This window comes from Scylla paramamosain, chromosome 45 (genome assembly GCF_035594125.1).
Source record: "Scylla paramamosain isolate STU-SP2022 chromosome 45, ASM3559412v1, whole genome shotgun sequence".
Taxonomy (NCBI): domain Eukaryota; kingdom Metazoa; phylum Arthropoda; class Malacostraca; order Decapoda; family Portunidae; genus Scylla; species Scylla paramamosain.
The window spans coordinates 989,474-1,011,718 of NC_087195.1; the positions used below are offsets into that span (position 1 = coordinate 989,474).

The 22,245-nt window shown below is 40.1% G+C and overlaps 1 protein-coding gene and 3 long non-coding RNA genes across 12 annotated transcripts; 2 read left to right on the forward strand and 2 right to left on the reverse strand.

Annotated features, from left to right (window-relative positions):
• Positions 1-1,319: 1,319 nt before the first annotated feature.
• On the forward strand, positions 1,320-7,029 carry LOC135094431 (uncharacterized). 2 transcript variants are annotated; one of them, XR_010263798.1, is made up of 6 exons: positions 1,320-2,253; positions 2,843-3,047; positions 3,856-4,029; positions 5,277-5,382; positions 5,965-6,124; positions 6,669-7,029. It is a non-coding gene; the product is annotated as an uncharacterized LOC135094431 (long non-coding RNA). The 2 variants fall into 2 exon arrangements; XR_010263799.1 differs by lacking the exon at positions 2,843-3,047 and having other exon boundaries at positions 2,129-2,253.
• A 1,346-nt stretch (positions 7,030-8,375) lies between these two features.
• On the reverse strand, positions 8,376-11,244 carry LOC135094434 (uncharacterized). Of its 2 annotated transcripts, none has more exons than XR_010263805.1 (5): positions 11,162-11,244; positions 9,500-9,688; positions 9,260-9,421; positions 8,909-9,113; positions 8,376-8,562 (listed from the first exon to the last, which is right to left on the reverse strand). It is a non-coding gene; the product is annotated as an uncharacterized LOC135094434 (long non-coding RNA). The 2 variants fall into 2 exon arrangements; XR_010263804.1 differs by having other exon boundaries at positions 8,378-8,562; positions 9,265-9,421.
• Positions 10,494-17,571, forward strand: LOC135094423 (ribosomal protein S6 kinase alpha-5-like). Of its 6 annotated transcripts, none has more exons than XM_063994507.1 (7): positions 10,495-10,831; positions 13,650-13,753; positions 14,494-14,611; positions 15,403-15,563; positions 15,689-15,817; positions 16,400-16,627; positions 17,211-17,571. In XM_063994507.1, exons 4-7 carry the CDS (start codon positions 15,507-15,509, stop codon positions 17,415-17,417), a joined length of 621 nt encoding a protein of 206 aa, XP_063850577.1. In that variant the 5' UTR covers positions 10,495-10,831; positions 13,650-13,753; positions 14,494-14,611; positions 15,403-15,506; the 3' UTR covers positions 17,418-17,571. The 6 variants fall into 6 exon arrangements, with proteins under 6 accessions (XP_063850579.1, XP_063850577.1, XP_063850575.1 ...); XM_063994505.1 differs by having other exon boundaries at positions 10,495-10,715; XM_063994508.1 differs by lacking the exon at positions 10,495-10,831 and adding an exon at positions 12,121-12,144.
• Positions 17,572-18,031: 460 nt separating this feature from the next.
• LOC135094433 (uncharacterized) lies at positions 18,032-22,043 on the reverse strand. Of its 2 annotated transcripts, none has more exons than XR_010263803.1 (5): positions 21,720-22,043; positions 20,042-20,230; positions 19,802-19,963; positions 19,451-19,655; positions 18,032-19,104 (listed from the first exon to the last, which is right to left on the reverse strand). It is a non-coding gene; the product is annotated as an uncharacterized LOC135094433 (long non-coding RNA). The 2 variants fall into 2 exon arrangements; XR_010263802.1 differs by having other exon boundaries at positions 19,807-19,963; positions 21,720-22,039.
• Between the last annotated feature and the right edge of the window lie 202 nt (positions 22,044-22,245).

Below are 22,245 nucleotides of genomic sequence, written 5' to 3' on the forward strand. Positions count from 1 at the left end.
AGGAAAATGCTAAGAAAACAATATTTAGGTTAATTTTCCCTGCTGCCCTGTCTGTCTTTGTAGTATTTGTCTTCCTTGACAGTGCTTTCAGTGTATTTGGTGTGTTTAGGGGGTGTTGGAGTGTGTCTGGAGGTGTTTATGGGGTGTTGGAGTGTGTGTTGATGGGATGTGGTGATGTTTGAGTCAATATTTAGCGTTCCTGGTGCGTTTTGGGGTGTCTTAGGCTTGTTTAGGAGTGCTTTAAGTTTGTTTTGGACTGTTTGCAATGTTTTGAGATGTTTCGAGTGTATTTTGGGATGTTATGGATGAGTTTGGGTGTGTTGTGTGGATACGGGTGAGTTGTGGCCGCGTTTGTGGGTATTTTTGGGTATTCTAGGTCAGTCTGGGTGTGTTTTGGGGTGTATTGAGTGTGTTTTGGGCCGTTTTCAGTGTTTTGGAATGTTTTAAGTGTGTTTTGGGATGTTATGGATGAGTTTGAGTGTGTTTTGGGTTGGTACGGTGTGTTTTGGATGCGTTTTAAGTCAATTTGGGTGAGTTTTGGAGTATTTTAAGTGTGTTTGGGCATATTTTGGTGCCTTTTCGATGTGTTTAGGATGTTTTGTGTGCGTTTAGGAATGTTCTGGATATGTTTAAGGTGTTTTAAGGTGTTTTAGTGTGGTTGGAGTTGCTTTTGAGGTGTTTTGGTTATGTTATAGGCATGTTGCAGATAAGTACTGGGTCTTTGAGGGTAGAAGTGGTGTGCTTGAGGTAAAATAAAGGGTTCTGGAGTGTTTAAGGGGGGACTGTGATAGTAGAAGCGTGTCAGGGGTGTTATAGCGTGTGTTGTGATGTATGAAGCTTCTAGATGCACGTGTGTGGGATGTCTGGGTCTTTACGAGGTGTTGTGGTGTTGAAGTCCTAGCAGGGGAAGGTACTGGAGGTTGTAGTGATGGGTAGAGGGTAAAAACAGAGGTACACTTTAGGTTAGGTAAGGTTAAGTGTTCATTGGTGTTGATTCAGTAATACGATCTTTTTTTCTTTTAAGATACAAATGTAGAGGGACGAAATAGGGAAGCAGGAAGACCACCACCACCACCACCACCACCATCACCACCAGCAGTGTGGAAGAAAGTTTAGGCAAGCGAAGAAAGTTGGAAAATTAATAATTAAACGCTTGCTGTCTTTTATTATCTTGAGTATAAAGTGGTTATATGACAATCTCTCTCTCTCTCTCTCTCTCTCTCTCTCTCTCTCTCTCTCTCTCTCTCTCTCTCTCTCTCTCTCTCTCTCTCTCTCTCTCTCTCAGCTTTGTATTAGTTACCCGTTGACAGAAGTGACAGCCGCGTTTTCTCTTGTCAGATGTAAACAAAGCGGTAGTTTCCTTCCAGCTGGTGATAAAACTCTTTCTCGCTCTTCCTCACTCTCCCACGTCACGGAAGCAGTGTGTGTGTGTGTGTGTGTGTGTGTGTGTGTGTGTGTGTGTGAAGAAGAAAACGTTATATTATATCTACGTGTTTAAAAGTTTCCTTCATTTAAGTCCAAAGAGGCTGGCTGGCTGATGCTAAGGAAGGAAGAAAGGGGTGGTGTTTAGGGGTCTGGGATGGAAAGCGAGTGATGTGTTTTGTAGCCTTCAGATAAAAAATATTAACAAAGTTTACACAGTGGGAAAATTTTGGTGGTGAGAGAGAAAATGACTAAAATATTACCTCAAATTTAACCAAACGTGGTGGAGCTTCACACTCCTCAGCTGACCCTAATCAAACCAAGCCTAACCCAAAGAAGCCTACCCTAACTTGTGTCTGGTGCTTCCTCCTCCCCAAGACTGGCTATCTCGTGTCTTAATCCCAAGCTGGCCTAACCAAACTTTACCTAACCTAACCTAAGCAATTCTAACCTAGCCAAACCTTACCTAAGCAAGCCTAACCTAGCCAAGCCTTACCTAACCTAACCTAACCTAACCTAACCTAACCTAGCCAAACCTTACCTAAGCAAGCCTAACCTAGCCAAGCCTTACCTAACCTAACCTAACCTCACCTAACCTAACCTTAAGAAACCTAGCCAAACCTAACATAACCTAGCCTAACCAAACCTAACCTAACCTACATCCTCTTCCCACTGCCCCACTTAACCAAACCTAATGTAACTTTCAGAGCAACGGCAACCCTCCGATCCGGCAAGCAAGTTGGCGGCAGCGATGGTGGTGGCGGCGGCAGTGGTGGTGAGGTGGACGGCAGGGACAGAGGGGCAGTACAGGCTGCGGACATCAAGGAGAAGGTGAGCAGGGTGTTGTGTTGGTGTGTGTTGGTGTGTGTTGCTAAGCTGAGATGCAATATTTGTCACTCAACACTCGTGCAACACTGCCTCCATGCACAAGTGTGTCGGGAAAATGATTTAAAGTCGTAAAAATGTTCTTGTTTTACTTTATTTATTTATTTATTTATTTTGTTTTATTTTTTGTATATATAGGAGGGACACTGGTCAAAGGGAACTAAGTACAATAAGAAAAAAAATACTGAGAAAAAATAAAAGATAAAAAAGACCTCACTTAACCTAACCTAACCTAACATAAGCTAACTTAACCTAACATAACTTAGCCTAACCTCTTTTAACCTAACATAACTTAACCTAACTTAACATAACCTAACCTAACCTAACTTAACCTAACCTCTTTTAACCTAACCTCTTTTAACCTAACCTAACCTAACTTAACTTAACCTAACCTAACTTAACCTAACCTCACTTAACCTCACTTAACCTAACCTAACGTAACTTAACCTAACCTAACCTAACCTAACCTCACTTAACCTAACCTAACCTAACCTCACTTAACCTAACGTAACCTAACCTAACCTAACACCCACAGAGGAACGCACGGACAAGCAAGGTGTTATTCGGCAGTCTGATCCTGGACCTGCTCGGCTTGAAGGTGGTGCTGCCTGTGTCTCCTGCTCTCCTCGACTGTTACTCCAAGCACAACACCAGCGGCTTGTATTCCTCTCAGCTCTCCTGTGTGACTTATTACCAGCATATCATCGGTTTCGCTGCGAGGTTCCATTCTGTCTTGTTTGGTAATTAAGTGGGTTTGTTGTGTTTTGTATTGGTTTATATATTTTTAGCTTGTTTTTATTATTATTTTTTCAATTTTTTTATCCTATTATCTATTTATTTATTTTTTGTTTGTTTGTTTGTTTACAGGGTGTGTGTGTGTTTGTTTGTGTTCCTGCTGTTCAATATTGCAGCTTGTTTTTTTTATTATTGTTATTTTGTGTTTTATTCTATTTCAGTGTTCTGAGGGAGTCTTCAGGTGTTTTTGGGGTGTTTTGGGGTGTTTTTGGAGTGTTTTGGGGTGTTTTTGGTGTGTTGTGAAGTGTTTTGATGTGTTTTGGGGTGGTTAAGGGGTGTTTTGAAGTGTTTTGTGGTTTTGTGGAGGTGTTTTGGGATTTTTGGTGTGTTTTAAAGTGTTTTGGGATGTTTTTGGAATGTTTTGATGTGTTTTGAGATGTTTAGGAGTATTTTTGGAGTATTTTGGTGTGTTTTTGGAGTGTTTTGGGATGTGTTTGTAGTGTTTTGGGGTGTTTTGGGGTATTTTGAAGGTGTTTTGGTGTGTTTTTGGAATGTTTTGGGGTATTTTGGGATGTTTTGGTGTGTTTTGGGTTATTTTGAGAGTGTTTTGGTGTGTTTTTGGAGTGTTTTGGAGTATTTTGAGGGTGTTTAAAGGTGTTGTGGTAGTTTAAAATATATTGTTAGTTTACTTTTTTTTAATTTTTTATTTTCTTATGCATTATTTTATTTCTTATTTATATTGTGGTGTGTTGTCGGTGTGTCCTAACCTAACCTAACCAGCCTACCCTCTCCTAACCTCTCCTCAACCCACAGGCACTGATTGGCGTGACATTCAGCATAGGCTTCACCGTCGGGCACACTGCGGGGGCTGCGTTGTCCCGCTGGGGAAGTACTGGGTGGTTCGCGGCCTTGGCTGTCTACGCACGCACTCTCACTGTGGCTAACATAATATTCTTTGCTGTCTTCTTCCAGGAATCGCTGCCTGAGGTGTGTGTGTGTGTGTGTGTGTCTCATTTTTTTTTTTTTTTATGTATATTTTTTTTGTTTTTGTATAATTTTTGCTTATTTTTTTTTTCCTTTCATTTTTTCTTTCTTTGCTTATTTTGTAATTTGTTTGTATTTCCTTGTGTCTCTGAATGTTGTTAAAGAGAGGTGCATTGTGAGTAAAGCATCATTTTCTCTTTCCTTTCCTCATTTCTTTACTTTTCCCTCTTATTCCTTCCTTTCTGTCATCATTACAAACCCTTTCTATTCATTACAAACCCTTTCTCTCATTTTCCTTACCATAAACCATCAAAACATCTTAACAATCTCATTTAAATCACTTTTCTTTTCATTATCATCTGTTTGTTTACATTCTCTTGCTTTCTTTCACTTATTAATTCATTACACTCCTGTTTGTGTGTTTAGGAATGTTTTGAGATATTTTGCGGTGTTTTGGAGGTGGTTTGGGGTGTTTTTTCAAGTGTTTTGAGGTAAATTGTCTGTTTTTGGGTATATTTGTCTGTTTTTGTCTGTTTTTTGGGTATTATTGGGGTTTTGGAGGTGTTTTTGGGGGTTTTTGCAAGTGTTTTGAGGTAAATTGTCTTTTTTGGGTATTTTTTGGGTTTTGGAGATGTTTTGTGGGTGTTTTTGCAAGTGTTTTGAGGTAAATTGTCTTTTTTGGGTATTATTGGGGTTTTGGAGGTGTTTTTTCAAGTGTTTTGAGGTAAATTGTCTTTTTTTGGGTATTATTGGGGTTTTGGAGGTGTTTTGGGGGTGTTTTTTCAAGTGTTTTGAGGTAAATTGTCTGTTTTTGGGTGTTTAATGGTGTTTTGGGAGTGTTTTGCAAGTTTTTGAGGTAAATAGTGTGTTTTGGGGTATTTAATGGTGTTTTGAGAGTGTTTTGCAAGTGTTTTGAGGTAAATAGTGTGTTTTGGGGTGTTTAATTTTGTTTTGGGAGTGTTTTGCAAGTGTTTTGAGGTAAATAGTTTGTTTTGGGGTGTTTAATGGTGTCTTGGTGGTGTTTCAGGGTTATATAGGGGTGTTTGGGGGTGATCTAGGGTAAGTAGTGTTATCAAGGCTGTAGTGGAAGTTACTGTGGGTTCTCAAAGGGTGTTTCCATGGTGATTCACTTGTATTTTATCCCTTGTACAGTAAAACTCCCTTTCCCTGAGTTGGCAACACTGTTTGTTTACGTTCGCTGTTGTCTCGTCGTGTGTGAGTCAGATTTGTGTCTTGTTCTTCCACCGCAGGGCAGAAGGAGGAGGGACATCGGTGCCAGTTTGACCGAGGCTTGGGAGGTGATCAATCCTAGGGCTCTGTTCTCCGTCAGCTGTGTCAAGGGCCTGGGCAGAGAAGGTGTGTGTGTGTGTGTGTTTGTATGTTCAGTATTGTGTGTTTGTTCGTGTTTGTAGTATTGTGTGTGTGTGTGTGTGTGTGTGTGTATACTAGCAAATATTCCCTTATGTTTACTCCTGAAACACACACACACACACACACACACACACACACACACACACACACACCACCTCCCGTTCCTCCTCCTCCTCCTCTCCCTTCATTCATACACACACACACACACACACACACACACACACACACACACACACACACACACACACACACACACACACACACACACACACACACCACCTCCTGTTCCTCCTCCTCTCCCTTCATTCATACACACACACACACACACACACACACACACACACACACACACACACACACACACACACACACACACACACACACACACACACACACACACACACACACACACACACACACACACACACACACACACACTACCTCCCGTTCCTCCTCCTCCTCCTCTCCCTTCATTCATAAACATCTGTCTTTCTCTCTCTCTGTAGAACGCATGAAATTAATACAACTTAGCCGAGTTTACTTCCTCTACCTGTTCCTGTATTCCAGCCTGGAGTTAACGCTGATCTTCGCGACCCACCACAAGCATAGTTACGACTCGTTGGCGCAGGACCGCAAGTTTTCCTTCCTGGGCCTGGTCATGGCAATTACATAGAGAGGGTTTATGCGAAGTGTTAAGACTGGAACTGAAAAAGCAACTGCCAATTAGGTATGGTGTGTTCTGGGGTTTGTGTGTGTGTGTGTGTTGGAGAGGGTTTGTGTGTGTGTGTGGCCAGGAAAGGGTTGCCTGTGTGTGTGTTTTCAAGGGTGTTTTCATGGTTCGAGTTTAACAGGGTGTAGTGGAAGTTACTGAGGTTTTCAAGGGTGTTTTTCATGGCTCTTGTTTAACAGGGTGTAGTGGAAGTTACTGGGGTTTTCAAGGGTGTTTTCATGGTTTTTGTTTAACAGGGTGTAGTGGAAGTTACTGGGGTTTTCAAGGGTGTTTTCATGGTTCTAGTCTAACAGGCTGTAGTGCAAGTTACTGGGGTTTTCAAGGATGTTTTCATGGTTCTAGTTTAATGGGCTGTAGTGGAAGTTACTGAGGTTTACAAAGTATATTTTCAAATCTATATTTTTACTGTGTAGAATTACAATATAAAACAACAGGATTTATCAGTAACAGTTTAAGTAACAATTAGTTTAAGATCATATTATTTTCTTTTCCTTGCATTTAATCATTGTATGCCTGTATCTAATTCATGTTGGTTTCACAGGCACACACCTACATTGTGATGCAGCTCCTTGGAGGTGGAGAGCTGGCTGCCTCAGAGGATCAGGAAACACGAGAGGTTCACAGAGGCTCGCCTCGGGCTTCGGTCGTCGTGAGGAACCTGGTGTCAGCAGTTCACTACTTGCACAGGAAAAGCATCAGTGTTCACGGAGACCTAAAGCCAGACAGGGGTGAAAAGGGTTGGTGTTGAGGATAGACAGAAAAGAAAAGAAAAGAAAGGAAAGGTAAAAAAAGGAAGTTTTTTTGCATTGATTTTCCATCTGCTTATTTTAAAGAATTTATTGCACGGAATATTATTGATCTCCATCATTTGTATGGCCTTTATAATAAAAAGTATGAATTTATTCCATTCAGATATTATCCTTCTCCGAGGCCATTCTAATCTAAACATCTTTTCACGGAATCTCTTGTTCAAGGATTCTTCTGAAGATTCAGTTATTAAGATTGTGGATTTTGGGTTTGCACATTTGATGCCTGACAAGGAAAAGGATGGCAGCACGAAGACACCGTGCTTCACTGTTCACTATGCAGCGCCAGAAGTGTTGCTGCAAGCTGTGCAGAAGGGAGCAAATGGTACCGCTTGAACATTCATGCACTGGTTGAGTATCTTGTGTGTAATTTTATGATGAAAGGTTTTTAATGCAGGGACGGACAGTTGTTTATAGGCATTTTTACATTATTTTTAGTGTACAACCATCCAAAAGGCATTTAGCTCAGTGTTACTGCAACAACCACACAGTACTGAATGTAGGGTTTCCTGTTTCATTAGAGATTTCTCTGCAGTGGTGTTTTCAATACAAGGAGTGTTTTCTATAGTTATTTTCTTTATTTTGAGGGCTTGCTATAATATCCTGCACAACTCTAAAAATACATCAAATTAACCTCCCACCAAAGCACAATACAGACACTTCCATTGGCTGTAACATTACTGCCAATACTGCAACATTCTTCCTGAGGGGAACCACACACATTAACAATAACACATGTTACAAAAAACTACACCAAACATATTAAGCTCAACATTTTTGTATAATAATTTTTAGAAACATGAATGACCAAAAATGGTTCTAGGATAAAAGAGGAAAAAAATGACAGAACACTACAGCATAACAGTACAAATGGCAGGTGTGTCTCTTTTCTCTTATTCCTTATTTGCAAGGATTAAAGCTGTTACCTTCTTGTTACACAAGAAGTGGGACGGTACAGTTCGCTAAGCTGCCGGTACACGTAGGATGGTGCAGTACCTCGACTGAAATAAAAGAGATTTAAATGGTCAGCAGCCATTATTTAAAGCTAAGTGAGTAGATGTGCAAGATAAACAGGGTACAGTAAAATCCCTCTTATCCGGCATCAATGGGACCGCCGAAGTGCCGGATACTTGAATAGAAGTGAAATTATGTCCACATAATTTCATATGTCCACATAATACAGAGGGATTTTACTGTATAATAAATTGAGTAAGTTGTTTATCTCACTCATAAGTAAAACATAAAGGCCTTTCATTTGATGCATTTAGGATCAGAAGTTTTACTGGGAGATGAAGTACAGTGCTAAATAACAGTTTGTGCATAAAGCTGACAAATACTGATGTCTCCTGAGGTCAACCCAGGCCCAACAAGGAAAGCAAATGAAAAAATTAAATGAACCCCCAACATCACACCTTGAAAGGACCACACAGTCATATGAACAACACAAACTCACTTGTTAGTTATCAAACTGGTGACATTTTCTGGAGGAACGTAATCTAGCTGAGTCAGCGCAGTATTTACAGACGGCCAAAACTTTGTTCCCTCTGGGATAATAGAAGTGGTGGTTTGGTGGCTTATTTCTTCACAGCCCATCAAGCTAAATTTGTATGTGGGAGTGCACACATACAGCTGAAAATGAAGATTTGTGACAATAAGCAAAATGCACAATTCATGCCATGATTTTCAATATTATATAGGTACTGATCTGATAGTATCTAGCTCCACATGAGACAACAACAGGTTGAGGTTTGAGAAAGGACCATCCAACACTCAACACGAGGAATGTATATCCACCTACATGAAATAAACATGTGGAAAAGGAATGTATCAAAAACTGGAATCAAGAATTTCTGTGAGAATAAAATGGTATGTACTTTTGTGATACCTTCCCTGTTCAATTTGCAACAGTAAATATGTTTCAAATACTGCCCCACTGAAAGAGGTATCAGGATAATGACTAACAAATAAAACTTACTGGAACAGAATAAAACTTTGGTGGTGAGGCAAGAGAGGCTGCACCAACAAAGGTCTCAATGCCTCCGTTGGTCACCACCGTCTCGGTGCCAACGATGACCTTTGATGACCTTGTTGACACGTGACATGATGGGGAACACTGCAGAGTCTTGAATTAATGTTGTCTCAATTCCAGCAGTACATAAAGCTTTTGCCACTGGGTGACCCTGCACAAGTAAAAGATGTATTGAGAACATAAGAACATAATAAAATAAAGGAAGCTGCAAGAAGCCATCACCCCTACATGTGGCAGTCCCTGTGTTATGTATTGTGCACATCAGACACGATGACGTGAAAGAGACGCATAAAACACCTTACATCATATTTAGGGGCACGTTCGGCAACAATAACGTGGAATTTCCTTTGTGTGGCTGCCTTGGTCAGGAAGGCCAAGACCAGTGGACACATTGCACACGTCACAATGACCTCATCATTGTGAATCTTGCTTACACCTTGGGCAGCTATCAATTCTTGGCTGAAATAAAAGGAATCAATATAATACTGGTAACAAACAATGTCAATGTCCCAAATGTCAGTGTAATCTTTACTCTACCTTTGTTCAACCTCAGCTTTCTGTTCACCAATGGCTTCAAGTACTCTGTTCTGCAGCTCTGGAATAACCTCCGTGCATTTTGGGAGATCTCCACATGCAGGGTGAGTCTACTAGCATGGACTGTGAGAGGCTTGGGTACTCCACACCTTGCTTCTCTCCACGTGGTGTGTTGTGTTCGTCAATTACTATCTGCGTGAAGAAGAAAAATAACTTAAATAAATAAATGAGATACACACACACACACACACACGAGGGCAGACAGGCAAAATACGGAGAGAGAGAGAGAGAGAGGCTGTACTTAAGCAATTATATCTTTCCATACCACACACACACACACACACACGCACACGAACGTTTCCCTAAGGGCGTTACACCACTGTGGAAAAATAACTTAAATAAATAAATGATACACACACACACACGAGGGCAGACAAGCAAAATACGTAGAGAGAGAGAGAGAGAGAGAGAGAGAGAGAGAGAGAGAGAGAGAGAGAGAGAGAGAGAGAGGCTGTACTTAAGCAATTATATCTTTCCATACCACACACACGCACACGAACGTTTCCCTAAGGGCTCTCCTTGACACACAGAGAAAGGCTGGTAATTCTCTGTTGATCATTAGCTACAGTATGGAAGCCTCTGTTATACTTGGATATCTCTGTGAAGTATTGTTGTTTTTTAACGTCAAATGGTAAATACTTAATAATGATAAGCTGAGATATAACACAGTATTAAGCCAAGCCTTCAATTCACACAAGCTTTTCAATGATTTCACATTACGCCACACAAGGGACGAGACATTGCAGTGCAAGTCCCGCCAGGACAAGTTTGAATTTGGCGCTTCAATCAGTAACATCTAGATACTTTGACAATTACAGTTATAATGGCCTGAGATTTATTTCTACACGCTTATAATTCTTTATATTTAATTTTCTATTAGTTTAGTATAATATAAAAGAAGTTGGTGCTTGTTATTGAAAGCTAAAAGTGTCTTGTGGATAGGTTTGCCTGCGTACTGTGCGGAGCAGGCTGGGACAGACCACACAACCAGACGTCAGACACAAGGCACTAGGTTAAAAGGGTGCCATAAACTGCTGCTTTATTTAACGTATTTTGGCAGAACAAGACAGTGACAGGGGCCGTGGTGGGTGCCTGCGTGTGCTGGTGCAAGCTTGGTGCCTGCCGGGAGGTGCCTGCAGTGCCACAAGGGATAATATTGGTAAGAAACCGGCCCACCACTTGTCCAGCCAGCTAATTTGCACAGTGTGATGTAACAGGCGGTAACTGTGATAGTGTTGTTACGTGTCACCCACAACAACAACACAGGGCTGTCAGGTCAGTGGTTAACCTTACTGTTTATTGTTGAGCCTCGTATTTCATGTTTTTGCACCTGGTTAGGAATATATTGACGTGACCCAGCATTCCACGGTGCCACAAGCGCTCCAAGCCTCCACCACAAAACTCTTACTAATTAACCATGACAGGAATTATAAAAACGTCAAAAAAATACACTTATCTAATGTTATCAGCTGAGGTGGAGGCAGCCTTCCCCATTTGTCCGCCAATATCTGCTTCATTTGTCACTTATTGTAAGCCTAACACGTCACTAAGTGGAGCCACATAACTAGGCTTTCATATCCGCTAGCTAGATATATCTGCCATTGCCTCATTTAGTTACGATGGAAGAATAACAGGCAAAATAGCGGCCGTTCTCTCCACTGACAAGGGCCGCCATGATGCCTGGCTACCTCTGCCAACCTGCTTCATCCTGTGGGTTCCAATATTTTTTTATTTTTTTCTTAACTTCATTATTCTGCTGGTATAGCATGTTTTTTATGGTTTATAAAAATAATTATTTGCTTTAGAAGTATTTTCGTGGCTTGTGTTGAGTTGTGTTGAATTTTGTGTTGCTTGCCGAAAATGCGGGGTGTTTTTTTAGCAGTATTTTGACAAACTTGATTTTTTATTTCACGTTCTAACTACGTCTTTTGTATTTCTAAAAATTGCTTATGATTTTTAAATTGTTTTTTGGTTCCTGTTGAGAGAAATAAGTGGACTTTAAAAATGGTTTATGGTCCTGTTAAAAGTTGTTATTACAACACTTTTTGTGTTATTGTCTCTCTATTTGAGCTTGTAACTAACTTTTCATTGCTTGAAAAAATTGTTTGTATGTTTTAAAGTGTTTTATCTTGTTGTTGAGTCAAAATAGGTGGACTTTTCAGTGGTTTTTAATCGTATTTAGGTTCAACACTTGGTTTTTACACAATTTCGGTTTTATTTGTTTACTTCTTGTTCCAGGTCACTTTTGATTGTGTAAGATGATAGTTCAGATTTTTTAAAAATTTTTACGTTCCTAAAAATTCAAATGTTGTGGACTTTTCAATGATTTAAATGGTGCCGAATATTTCAACACTTTTTCCATATTTCATTTGGATATTTTTTAAATACTACTCAGGCTAGAGCTGTTTTAATATTGTGAATATTAGTTTAAGTATTTGTCAAGTCAGAATATATAAGGCATTCCAGCCTAGCTCCATTTTTTCGAGGGGTCAATTTCGAAATGAAATCCGTTACGGTACGTAAAATTGCCGTGACGTCACGGCCGCCATCATGGACCAGGGACCTTGATCGGCTCCGCTGTCTCCTCGGTAATATTTATCGTATTTTGCAGTGTTTTCCTGGTGTTTCCACGTCTTTCTAGACTCAGACGTGTAGATAAGACTAGAATGAGTAAGAAAATAAGAGAAAAAGAGGAGGAAAATGAAGGGAGAAGGAATAGAGGAGGTGGTAAGACAGGAAAATGCTAAGAAAACAATATTTAGATTAATTTTCCCTGCTGCCCTGTCTGTCTTTGTAGTATTTGTCTTCCTTGACAGTGCTTTCAGTGTATTTGGTGTGTTTAGGGGGTGTTGGAGTGTGTCTGGAGGTGTTTATGGGGTGTTGGAGTGTGTGTTGATGGGATGTGGTGATGTTTGAGTCAATATTTAGCGTTCCTGGTGCGTTTTGGGGTGTCTTAGGCTTGTTTAGGAGTGCTTTAAGTGTGTTTTGGACTGTTTGCAATGTTTTGAGATGTTTCGAGTGTATTTTGGGATGTTATGGATGAGTTTGGGTGTGTTTTGTGTGGATACGGGTGAGTGTTGGCCGTGTTTGTGGGTATTTTTGGGTATTCTAGGTCAGTCTGGGTGTGTTTTGGGGTGAATTCAGTGTGTTTTGGGCCGTTTTCAGTGTTTTGGAATGTTTTAAGTGTGTTTTGGGATGTTATGGATGAGTTTGAGTGTGTTTTGGGTTGGTACGGTGTGTTTTGGATGCGTTTTAAGTCAATTTGGGTGAGTTTTGGAGTATTTTAAGTGTGTTTGGGCATATTTTGGTGCCTTTTCGATGTGTTTAGGATGTTTTTTGTGCGTTTAGGAATGTTCTGGATATGTTTAAGGTGTTTCAAGGTGTTTTAGTGTGATTGCAGTTGCTTTTGAGGTGTTTTGGTTATGTTATAGGCATGTTGCAGGTAAGAATTTGGTCTTTGAGGGTAGAAGTGGTGTGCTTGAGGTAAAATAAAAGGTTCTGGAGTGTTTAAGGGGGGACTGTGATAGTAGAAGCGTGTCAGGGGTGTTAAAGCGTGTGTTGTGATGTATGAAGCTTCTAGATGCACGTGTGTGGGATGTCTGGGTCTGTACGAGGTGTTGTGGTGTTGGAGTCCTAGCAGGGGAAGGTACTGGAGGTTGTAGGGATGGGTAGAGGGTAAATAGAGAGGTACACTGTAGGTTAGGTTAGGTTAGGCGTTGATTCAGTAATACAATGTAGAGGTAATATTCAGTTATACGAATTCAGTAATACGAATGTAGAGGGACAAAAGAGAAAAGCAGGAAGACCACCACCACCACCACCACCAGCAGCACAGTGGAAGAAAGGTTAGAGAGAAGTGGGGAAAGTTGAAAAGTGAATAATTAAACGTTTGCTGTCTTCTATTTCTATTATCTTGAGTATAAAATGGTTATATGACAATCTCTCTCTCTCTCTCTCTCTCTCTCTCTCTCTCTCTCTCTCTCTCTCTCTCTCTCTCTCTCTCTCTCTCTCTCTCTCTCTCTCTCTCTCTCTCTCTCTCAGCTTTGGATTAGTAACCCCGGTGACAAGTGACACCCACGTTTTCTCTTTTCAGATGTAAACAAAGCGGTGGTTTCCTTCCAGCTGGTGATAAAACTTATTCTCGCTCTCCCTCGCTCTCCCACGTCACGGAAGCAGTGATAAGCACACGAGGAGGAAGTGAGAGGATATATATATATAGTGTGTGTGTGTGTGTGTGTGTGTAAAGAAGAAAATGTTATATATACGTGTTTAAAAGTTTCCTACATTTAAGTCAAAAGAGGCTGGCTGGCTGGCTGATGCTACTGCTGTTGTGGATTTAATTGCGCGTCTATGTTCCCTTGTGCTGTGAGGGAACGTGTGTGTGTGTGTGTGTGTGTGTGTGTGAAGGAAGAAAGGGGTGGTGTTTAGGGGTCTGGGATGAGAAAACGAGTGATTTTGTTTTGTAGCCTTCAGAAAGAAAAATATTAAAGTTTTTACAGTGGGAAAATTTTGGTGGTGAGGGAGAATATGACTAAAATATTACCTCAAATTTAACCTAACGTGGTGGAGCTTCACACTCCTCAGCTGCCCCTAAGCAAACCAAGCCTAACACAAAGAAGCCTACCCTAACTTGTGTCTGGTGCTTCCTCCTCCCCAAGACTGGCTGTCTCGTGTCTTAATCCCAAGTTAGCCTAACCAAACTTTACCTAACGTAACCTAAGCAATTATAACCTAGCCAAACCTTACCTAAGCAAGCCTAACCTAGCCAAGCCTAACCTCACCTCACCTAACCTAAAGAAGCCTAGCCAAACCTAACCTAACCTAGCTTAACCTAACCTAACCTCACCTAACTTAACAAAGCATAACCAAACCTAACCTAACCTACATCCTCTTCCTACAGCCCCACTCAACCAAACCTAACCTAACGTAACTTTCAGAGCAATGGCAACCCTCCGATCCGGCAAGCAAGTTGGCGGCAGCGATGGCGGTGGCAGTGGTGGTGAGGTGGACGGCAGGGACAGAGGGGCAGTACAGGCTGCGGACATCAAGGAGAAGGTGAGCAGGGTGTTGTGTTGGTGTGTGTTGCTAAGCTGAGATGTAAAGTGTTTAGTTGTCAACACGCTGCAATATTTGTCACTCAACACTCGTGCAACACTGCCTCCATGCACAAGTGTGTCGGGAAAATGATTTAAAGTCATAAAAAATGTTCTTGTTTTACTTTATTTATTTATTTATTTATTTTATATATATAGGAGGGACACTGGTCAAAGGCAACAAAATACTATAAGAAAAAGATACTCAGAAAAAATAAAAGATAAAAAAGACTTCACTTAACCTAACATAACTTAACCTAACCTAACCTAACATATGCTAACTTAACCTAACCTAACCTAACCTAACCTAACCTCTTTTAACCTAACATAACCTAACCTAACCTAACCTAACATATGCTAACTTAACCTAACCTAACCTAACTTAACTTAACCTAACCTAACCTCTTTTAACCTAACGTAACCTAACCTAACTTAACCTAACCTAACCTAACTTAACCTAACCTAACTTAACCTAACCTAACTTAACCTAACCTATACCTGTTCTTTTATTCACTTACCTTCATCTTTTGCTTACCAGTCTGTAAATGAGAAACAGGAATGGAGGTAGAAATACCATCCTTTCATATTTTCCTTTTAAAGATGATTACCTTGAAGTCATGTTGTGTCTTTAGTAGTGGTTGTGACCTAATGACCAAGTGGTTTATATTGATGCAACTTTTAGATACATTTAGAAAGAAAAAAAATTGATGTGGTTTGGTTGTAATAAGTGGTAATTCCTTTTTTTCCTGACAGAAATTGAATTGGGATGCCTTGCTCAAAAGAAAGTACCTGCTCCCTTTGCACCAAGAATCAGTACTGAGTTAGATGTTAGTAATTTTTCTGAAGAGTTCACTGCAATGATACCACAGGATTCTCCAGCAATCGTTCCTCCAGATGTTGAGAAAATGTTCAATGTAAGTACCCAAATAAGACTTAATTGTATATGTATGTGTATATGTATGAATGTATGTATGTATGTATGTATTTATATGAGTGTGTGTACTCTTCCAAAGATAGTATTGTTACATTATTATTTCAGGGCTACTCCTACGTTGCTCCATCAATTCTCTTCACTGACAATGTCATCAGCGACAGCAGCAGCCTTTTCAAGATGTCACCAGACAGAAGACCTTCCACAACCAACCTATTATTGGCTTGTAGCTTTAAGGTTAGTACTCAGTTTCTATTCTGCTGTTGCTGATTTACTTGCTAATTTTGATTCTTCACTATTAACTCTTTGACTGCTGTTTGCTACATCTTTCCTTAACCATTAATCACTCTAAGACATTTTTACTTGTTCCACAGCCATCTCTAATCTTTAAACTGGGTACAAATTGCAAAATCCATTCTTTTTAATCCCCTTCTTTCAAGTAGATGATTATAAAGATTTCATGCATTACTTCTGGTGGTGCTGCAAATTGTTTTGTATCAGTGAAAGCATTAAAACATACTTGAATTTTTGGTGAATTGTCTCAGCGTGATTTTGACAGTAAAGGTAAATTGTCATAGTAGTAGCAGTAGTAATAATATAAGTATGCATGGCTGATGTCTTCCCCTGTGAGGGATAGACTCATTGTAAGAATAGATATATAGTTTAGGAGTTTCCCAGCTTCCTCATCTTATTATTAGTTTTAGTTATGTGTGAATTATATTTGTGTCTAGTTGTATGCATACTTTCTCATTTAATTATTAAAGTACTTGTGATGAAAAAAAATGTATGAAATAACTCATAGACATGTATTTTTTTCAGGACTCACCATTTTTCCAAAAATACGAACTGAATCTCCGAGATAATATACTCGGAGACGGCAGCTTCAGTGTCTGTCGGGAATGTGTACAAAAGTCCAGCGGGCAACAACACTTTCCTGTGGAGATAGTGTCAAGAAGACTAGACTGCCAACAAGAAATCAATTTACTCTGGGCTTGCCAAGGACATTCCAACATTGTCAACAACCTCCATGAAGTTTTCCATGATGAGGTAAGCATCTATTCATGATTCTCAACATTGGAAGCTGAATAATGAAAGTTGAAAATGTCTTCCATATATGCCTTTGTTTTGTGGAGTTTGTTTACTGAGCACTGTGTAATACCTACCACTCTCAGTTATGGATAAACACTTGCACTAGAGTGATTCCTGCTTGAATACACTAATTTCATCAGACCACTCTTCTTCTTCCTCTACTATCTTTTAACAGTCATTGACATTCTCTCCATCTACCTATCTCTGTGTTGCCTCACTCTCTGTGGGAGCATCCCCTGAGGAGGTGGCCACACCAGAAGAACCTCCATCCTCCTTATCTAGACCTTTCCTTGTTGCTTGTTCAACTGCATGATGTCTTTAACACACACTTCTCTACCCCATCCAAGTACTACCATCCAAGTAGCTTTCCTCACCTATCACTACTTTCAACTTCACTCACTCTTTCTTTTGGATATGTCATTGATATTAAATCATTTTGACACAAAATGATTTAAGTAACAATTAGTTTAAGATCATATTATTTTCTTTTCCTTGCATTTAATCATTGTATGCCTGTATCTAATTCATGTTGGTTTCACAGGCACACACCTACATTGTGATGCAGCTCCTTGGAGGTGGAGAGCTGGCTGCCTCAGAGGATCAGGAAACACGAGAGGTTCACAGAGGCTCGCCTCGGGCTTCGGTCGTCGTGAGGAACCTGGTGTCAGCAGTTCACTACGTGCACAGGAAAAGCATCAGTGTTCACGGAGACCTAAAGCCAGACAGGGGTGAAAAGGGTTGGTGTTGAGGATAGACAGAAAAGAAAAGAAAAGAAAGGAAAGGTAAAAAAAGGAAGTTTTTTTGCATTGATTTTCCATCTGCTTATTTTAAAGAATTTATTGCACGGAATATTATTGATCTCCATCATTTGTATGGCCTTTATAATAAAAAGTATGAATTTATTCCATTCAGATATTATCCTTCTCCGAGGCCATTCTAATCTAAACATCTTTTCACGGAATCTCTTGTTCAAGGATTCTTCTGAAGATTCAGTTATTAAGATTGTGGATTTTGGGTTTGCACATTTGATGCCTGACAAGGAAAAGGATGGCAGCACGAAGACACCGTGCTTCACTGTTCACTATGCAGCGCCAGAAGTGTTGCTGCAAGCTGTGCAGAAGGGAGCAAATGGTACCGCTTGAACATTCATGCACTGGTTGAGTATCTTGTGTGTAATTTTATGATGAAAGGTTTTTAATGCAGGGACGGACAGTTGTTTATAGGCATTTTTACATTATTTTTAGTGTACAACCATCCAAAAGGCATTTAGCTCAGTGTTACTGCAACAACCACACAGTACTGAATGTAGGGTTTCCTGTTTCATTAGAGATTTCTCTGCAGTGGTGTTTTCAATACAAGGAGTGTTTTCTATAGTTATTTTCTTTATTTTGAGGGCTTGCTATAATATCCTGCACAACTCTAAAAATACATCAAATTAACCTCCCACCAAAGCACAATACAGACACTTCCATTGGCTGTAACATTACTGCTAATACTGCAACATTCTTCCTGAGGGGAACCACACACATTAACAATAACACATGTTACAAAAAACTACACCAAACATATTAAGCTCAACATTTTTGTATAATAATTTTTAGAAACATGAATGACCAAAAATGGTTCTAGGATAAAAGAGGAAAAAAATGACAGAACACTACAGCATAACAGTACAAATGGCAGGTGTGTCTCTTTTCTCTTATTCCTTATTTGCAAGGATTAAAGCTGTTACCTTCTTGTTACACAAGAAGTGGGACGGTACAGTTCGCTAAGCTGCCGGTACACGTAGGATGGTGCAGTACCTCGACTGAAATAAAAGAGATTTAAATGGTCAGCAGCCATTATTTAAAGCTAAGTGAGTAGATGTGCAAGATAAACAGGGTACAGTAAAATCCCTCTTATCCGGCATCAATGGGACCGCCGAAGTGCCGGATACTTGAATAGAAGTGAAATTATGTCCACATAATTTCATATGTCCACATAATACAGAGGGATTTTACTGTATAATAAATTGAGTAAGTTGTTTATCTCACTCATAAGTAAAACATAAAGGCCTTTCATTTGATGCATTTAGGATCAGAAGTTTTACTGGGAGATGAAGTACAGTGCTAAATAACAGTTTGTGCATAAAGCTGACAAATACTGATGTCTCCTGAGGTCAACCCAGGCCCAACAAGGAAAGCAAATGAAAAAATTAAATGAACCCCCAACATCACACCTTGAAAGGACCACACAGTCATATGAACAACACAAACTCACTTGTTAGTTATCAAACTGGTGACATTTTCTGGAGGAACGTAATCTAGCTGAGTCAGCGCAGTATTTACAGACGGCCAAAACTTTGTTCCCTCTGGGATAATAGAAGTGGTGGTTTGGTGGCTTATTTCTTCACAGCCCATCAAGCTAAATTTGTATGTGGGAGTGCACACATACAGCTGAAAATGAAGATTTGTGACAATAAGCAAAATGCACAATTCATGCCATGATTTTCAATATTATATAGGTACTGATCTGATAGTATCTAGCTCCACATGAGACAACAACAGGTTGAGGTTTGAGAAAGGACCATCCAACACTCAACACGAGGAATGTATATCCACCTACATGAAATAAACATGTGGAAAAGGAATGTATCAAAAACTGGAATCAAGAATTTCTGTGAGAATAAAATGGTATGTACTTTTGTGATACCTTCCCTGTTCAATTTGCAACAGTAAATATGTTTCAAATACTGCCCCACTGAAAGAGGTATCAGGATAATGACTAACAAATAAAACTTACTGGAACAGAATAAAACTTTGGTGGTGAGGCAAGAGAGGCTGCACCAACAAAGGTCTCAATGCCTCCGTTGGTCACCACCGTCTCGGTGCCAACGATGACCTTTGATGACCTTGTTGACACGTGACATGATGGGGAACACTGCAGAGTCTTGAATTAATGTTGTCTCAATTCCAGCAGTACATAAAGCTTTTGCCACTGGGTGACCCTGCACAAGTAAAAGATGTATTGAGAACATAAGAACATAATAAAATAAAGGAAGCTGCAAGAAGCCATCACCCCTACATGTGGCAGTCCCTGTGTTATGTATTGTGCACATCAGACACGATGACGTGAAAGAGACGCATAAAACACCTTACATCATATTTAGGGGCACGTTCGGCAACAATAACGTGGAATTTCCTTTGTGTGGCTGCCTTGGTCAGGAAGGCCAAGACCAGTGGACACATTGCACACGTCACAATGACCTCATCATTGTGAATCTTGCTTACACCTTGGGCAGCTATCAATTCTTGGCTGAAATAAAAGGAATCAATATAATACTGGTAACAAACAATGTCAATGTCCCAAATGTCAGTGTAATCTTTACTCTACCTTTGTTCAACCTCAGCTTTCTGTTCACCAATGGCTTCAAGTACTCTGTTCTGCAGCTCTGGAATAACCTCCGTGCATTTTGGGAGATCTCCACATGCAGGGTGAGTCTACTAGCATGGACTGTGAGAGGCTTGGGTACTCCACACCTTGCTTCTCTCCACGTGGTGTGTTGTGTTCGTCAATTACTATCTGCGTGAAGAAGAAAAATAACTTAAATAAATAAATGAGATACACACACACACACACACACGAGGGCAGACAGGCAAAATACGGAGAGAGAGAGAGAGAGAGGCTGTACTTAAGCAATTATATCTTTCCATACCACACACACACACACACACGCACACGAACGTTTCCCTAAGGGCGTTACATCACTGTGGAAAAATAACTTAAATAAATAAATGAGATACACACACACACACACACGAGGGCAGACAAGCAAAATACGTAGAGAGAGAGAGAGAGAGAGAGAGAGAGAGAGAGAGAGAGAGAGAGAGAGAGAGAGAGAGAGGCTGTACTTAAGCAATTATATCTTTCCATACCACACACACACACACACACACGCACACGAACGTTTCCCTAAGGGCTCTCCTTGACACACAGAGAAAGGCTGGTAATTCTCTGTTGATCATTAGCTACAGTATGGAAGCCTCTGTTATACTTGGATATCTCTGTGAAGTATTGTTGTTTTTTAACGTCAAATGGTAAATACTTAATAATGATAAGCTGAGATATAACACAGTATTAAGCCAAGCCTTCAATTCACACAAGCTTTTCAATGATTTCACATTACGCCACACAAGGGACGAGACATTGCAGTGCAAGCCCCGCCAGGACCAGTTTGAATTTGGCGCTTCAATCAGTAACATCTAGATACTTTGACAATTACAGTTATAATGGCCTGAGATTTATTTCTACACGCTTATAATTCTTTATATTTAATTTTCTATTAGTTTAGTATAATATAAAAGAAGTTGGTGCTTGTTATTGAAAGCTAAAAGTGTCTTGTGGATAGGTTTGCCTGCGTACTGTGCGGAGCAGGCTGGGACAGACCACACAACCAGACGTCAGACACAAGGCACTAGGTTAAAAGGGTGCCATAAACTGCTGCTTTATTTAACGTATTTTGGCAGAACAAGACAGTGACAGGGGCCGTGGTGGGTGCCTGCGTGTGCTGGTGCAAGCTTGGTGCCTGCCGGGAGGTGCCTGCAGTGCCACAAGGGATAATATTGGTAAGAAACCGGCCCACCACTTGTCCAGCCAGCTAATTTGCACAGTGTGATGTAACAGGCGGTAACTGTGATAGTGTTGTTACGTGTCACCCACAACAACAACACAGGGCTGTCAGGTCAGTGGTTAACCTTACTGTTTATTGTTGAGCCTCGTATTTCATGTTTTTGCACCTGGTTAGGAATATATTGACGTGACCCAGCATTCCACGGTGCCACAAGCGCTCCAAGCCTCCACCACAAAACTCTTACTAATTAACCATGACAGGAATTATAAAAACGTCAAAAAAATACACTTATCTAATGTTATCAGCTGAGGTGGAGGCAGCCTTCCCCATTTGTCCGCCAATATCTGCTTCATTTGTCACTTATTGTAAGCCTAACACGTCACTAAGTGGAGCCACATAACTAGGCTTTCATATCCGCTAGCTAGATATATCTGCCATTGCCTCATTTAGTTACGATGGAAGAATAACAGGCAAAATAGCGGCCGTTCTCTCCACTGACAAGGGCCGCCATGATGCCTGGCTACCTCTGCCAACCTGCTTCATCCTGTGGGTTCCAATATTTTTTTATTTTTTTCTTAACTTCTTTATTCTGCTGGTATAGCATGTTTTTTATGGTTTATAAAAATAATTATTTGCTTTAGAAGTATTTTCGTGGCTTGTGTTGAGTTGTGTTGAATTTTGTGTTGCTTGCCGAAAATGCGGGGTGTTTTTTTAGCAGTATTTTGACAAACTTGATTTTTTATTTCACGTTCTAACTACGTCTTTTGTATTTCTAAAAATTGCTTATGATTTTTAAATTGTTTTTTGGTTCCTGTTGAGAGAAATAAGTGGACTTTAAAAATGGTTTATGGTCCTGTTAAAAGTTGTTATTACAACACTTTTTGTGTTATTGTCTCTCTATTTGAGCTTGTAACTAACTTTTCATTGCTTGAAAAAATTGTTTGTATGTTTTAAAGTGTTTTATCTT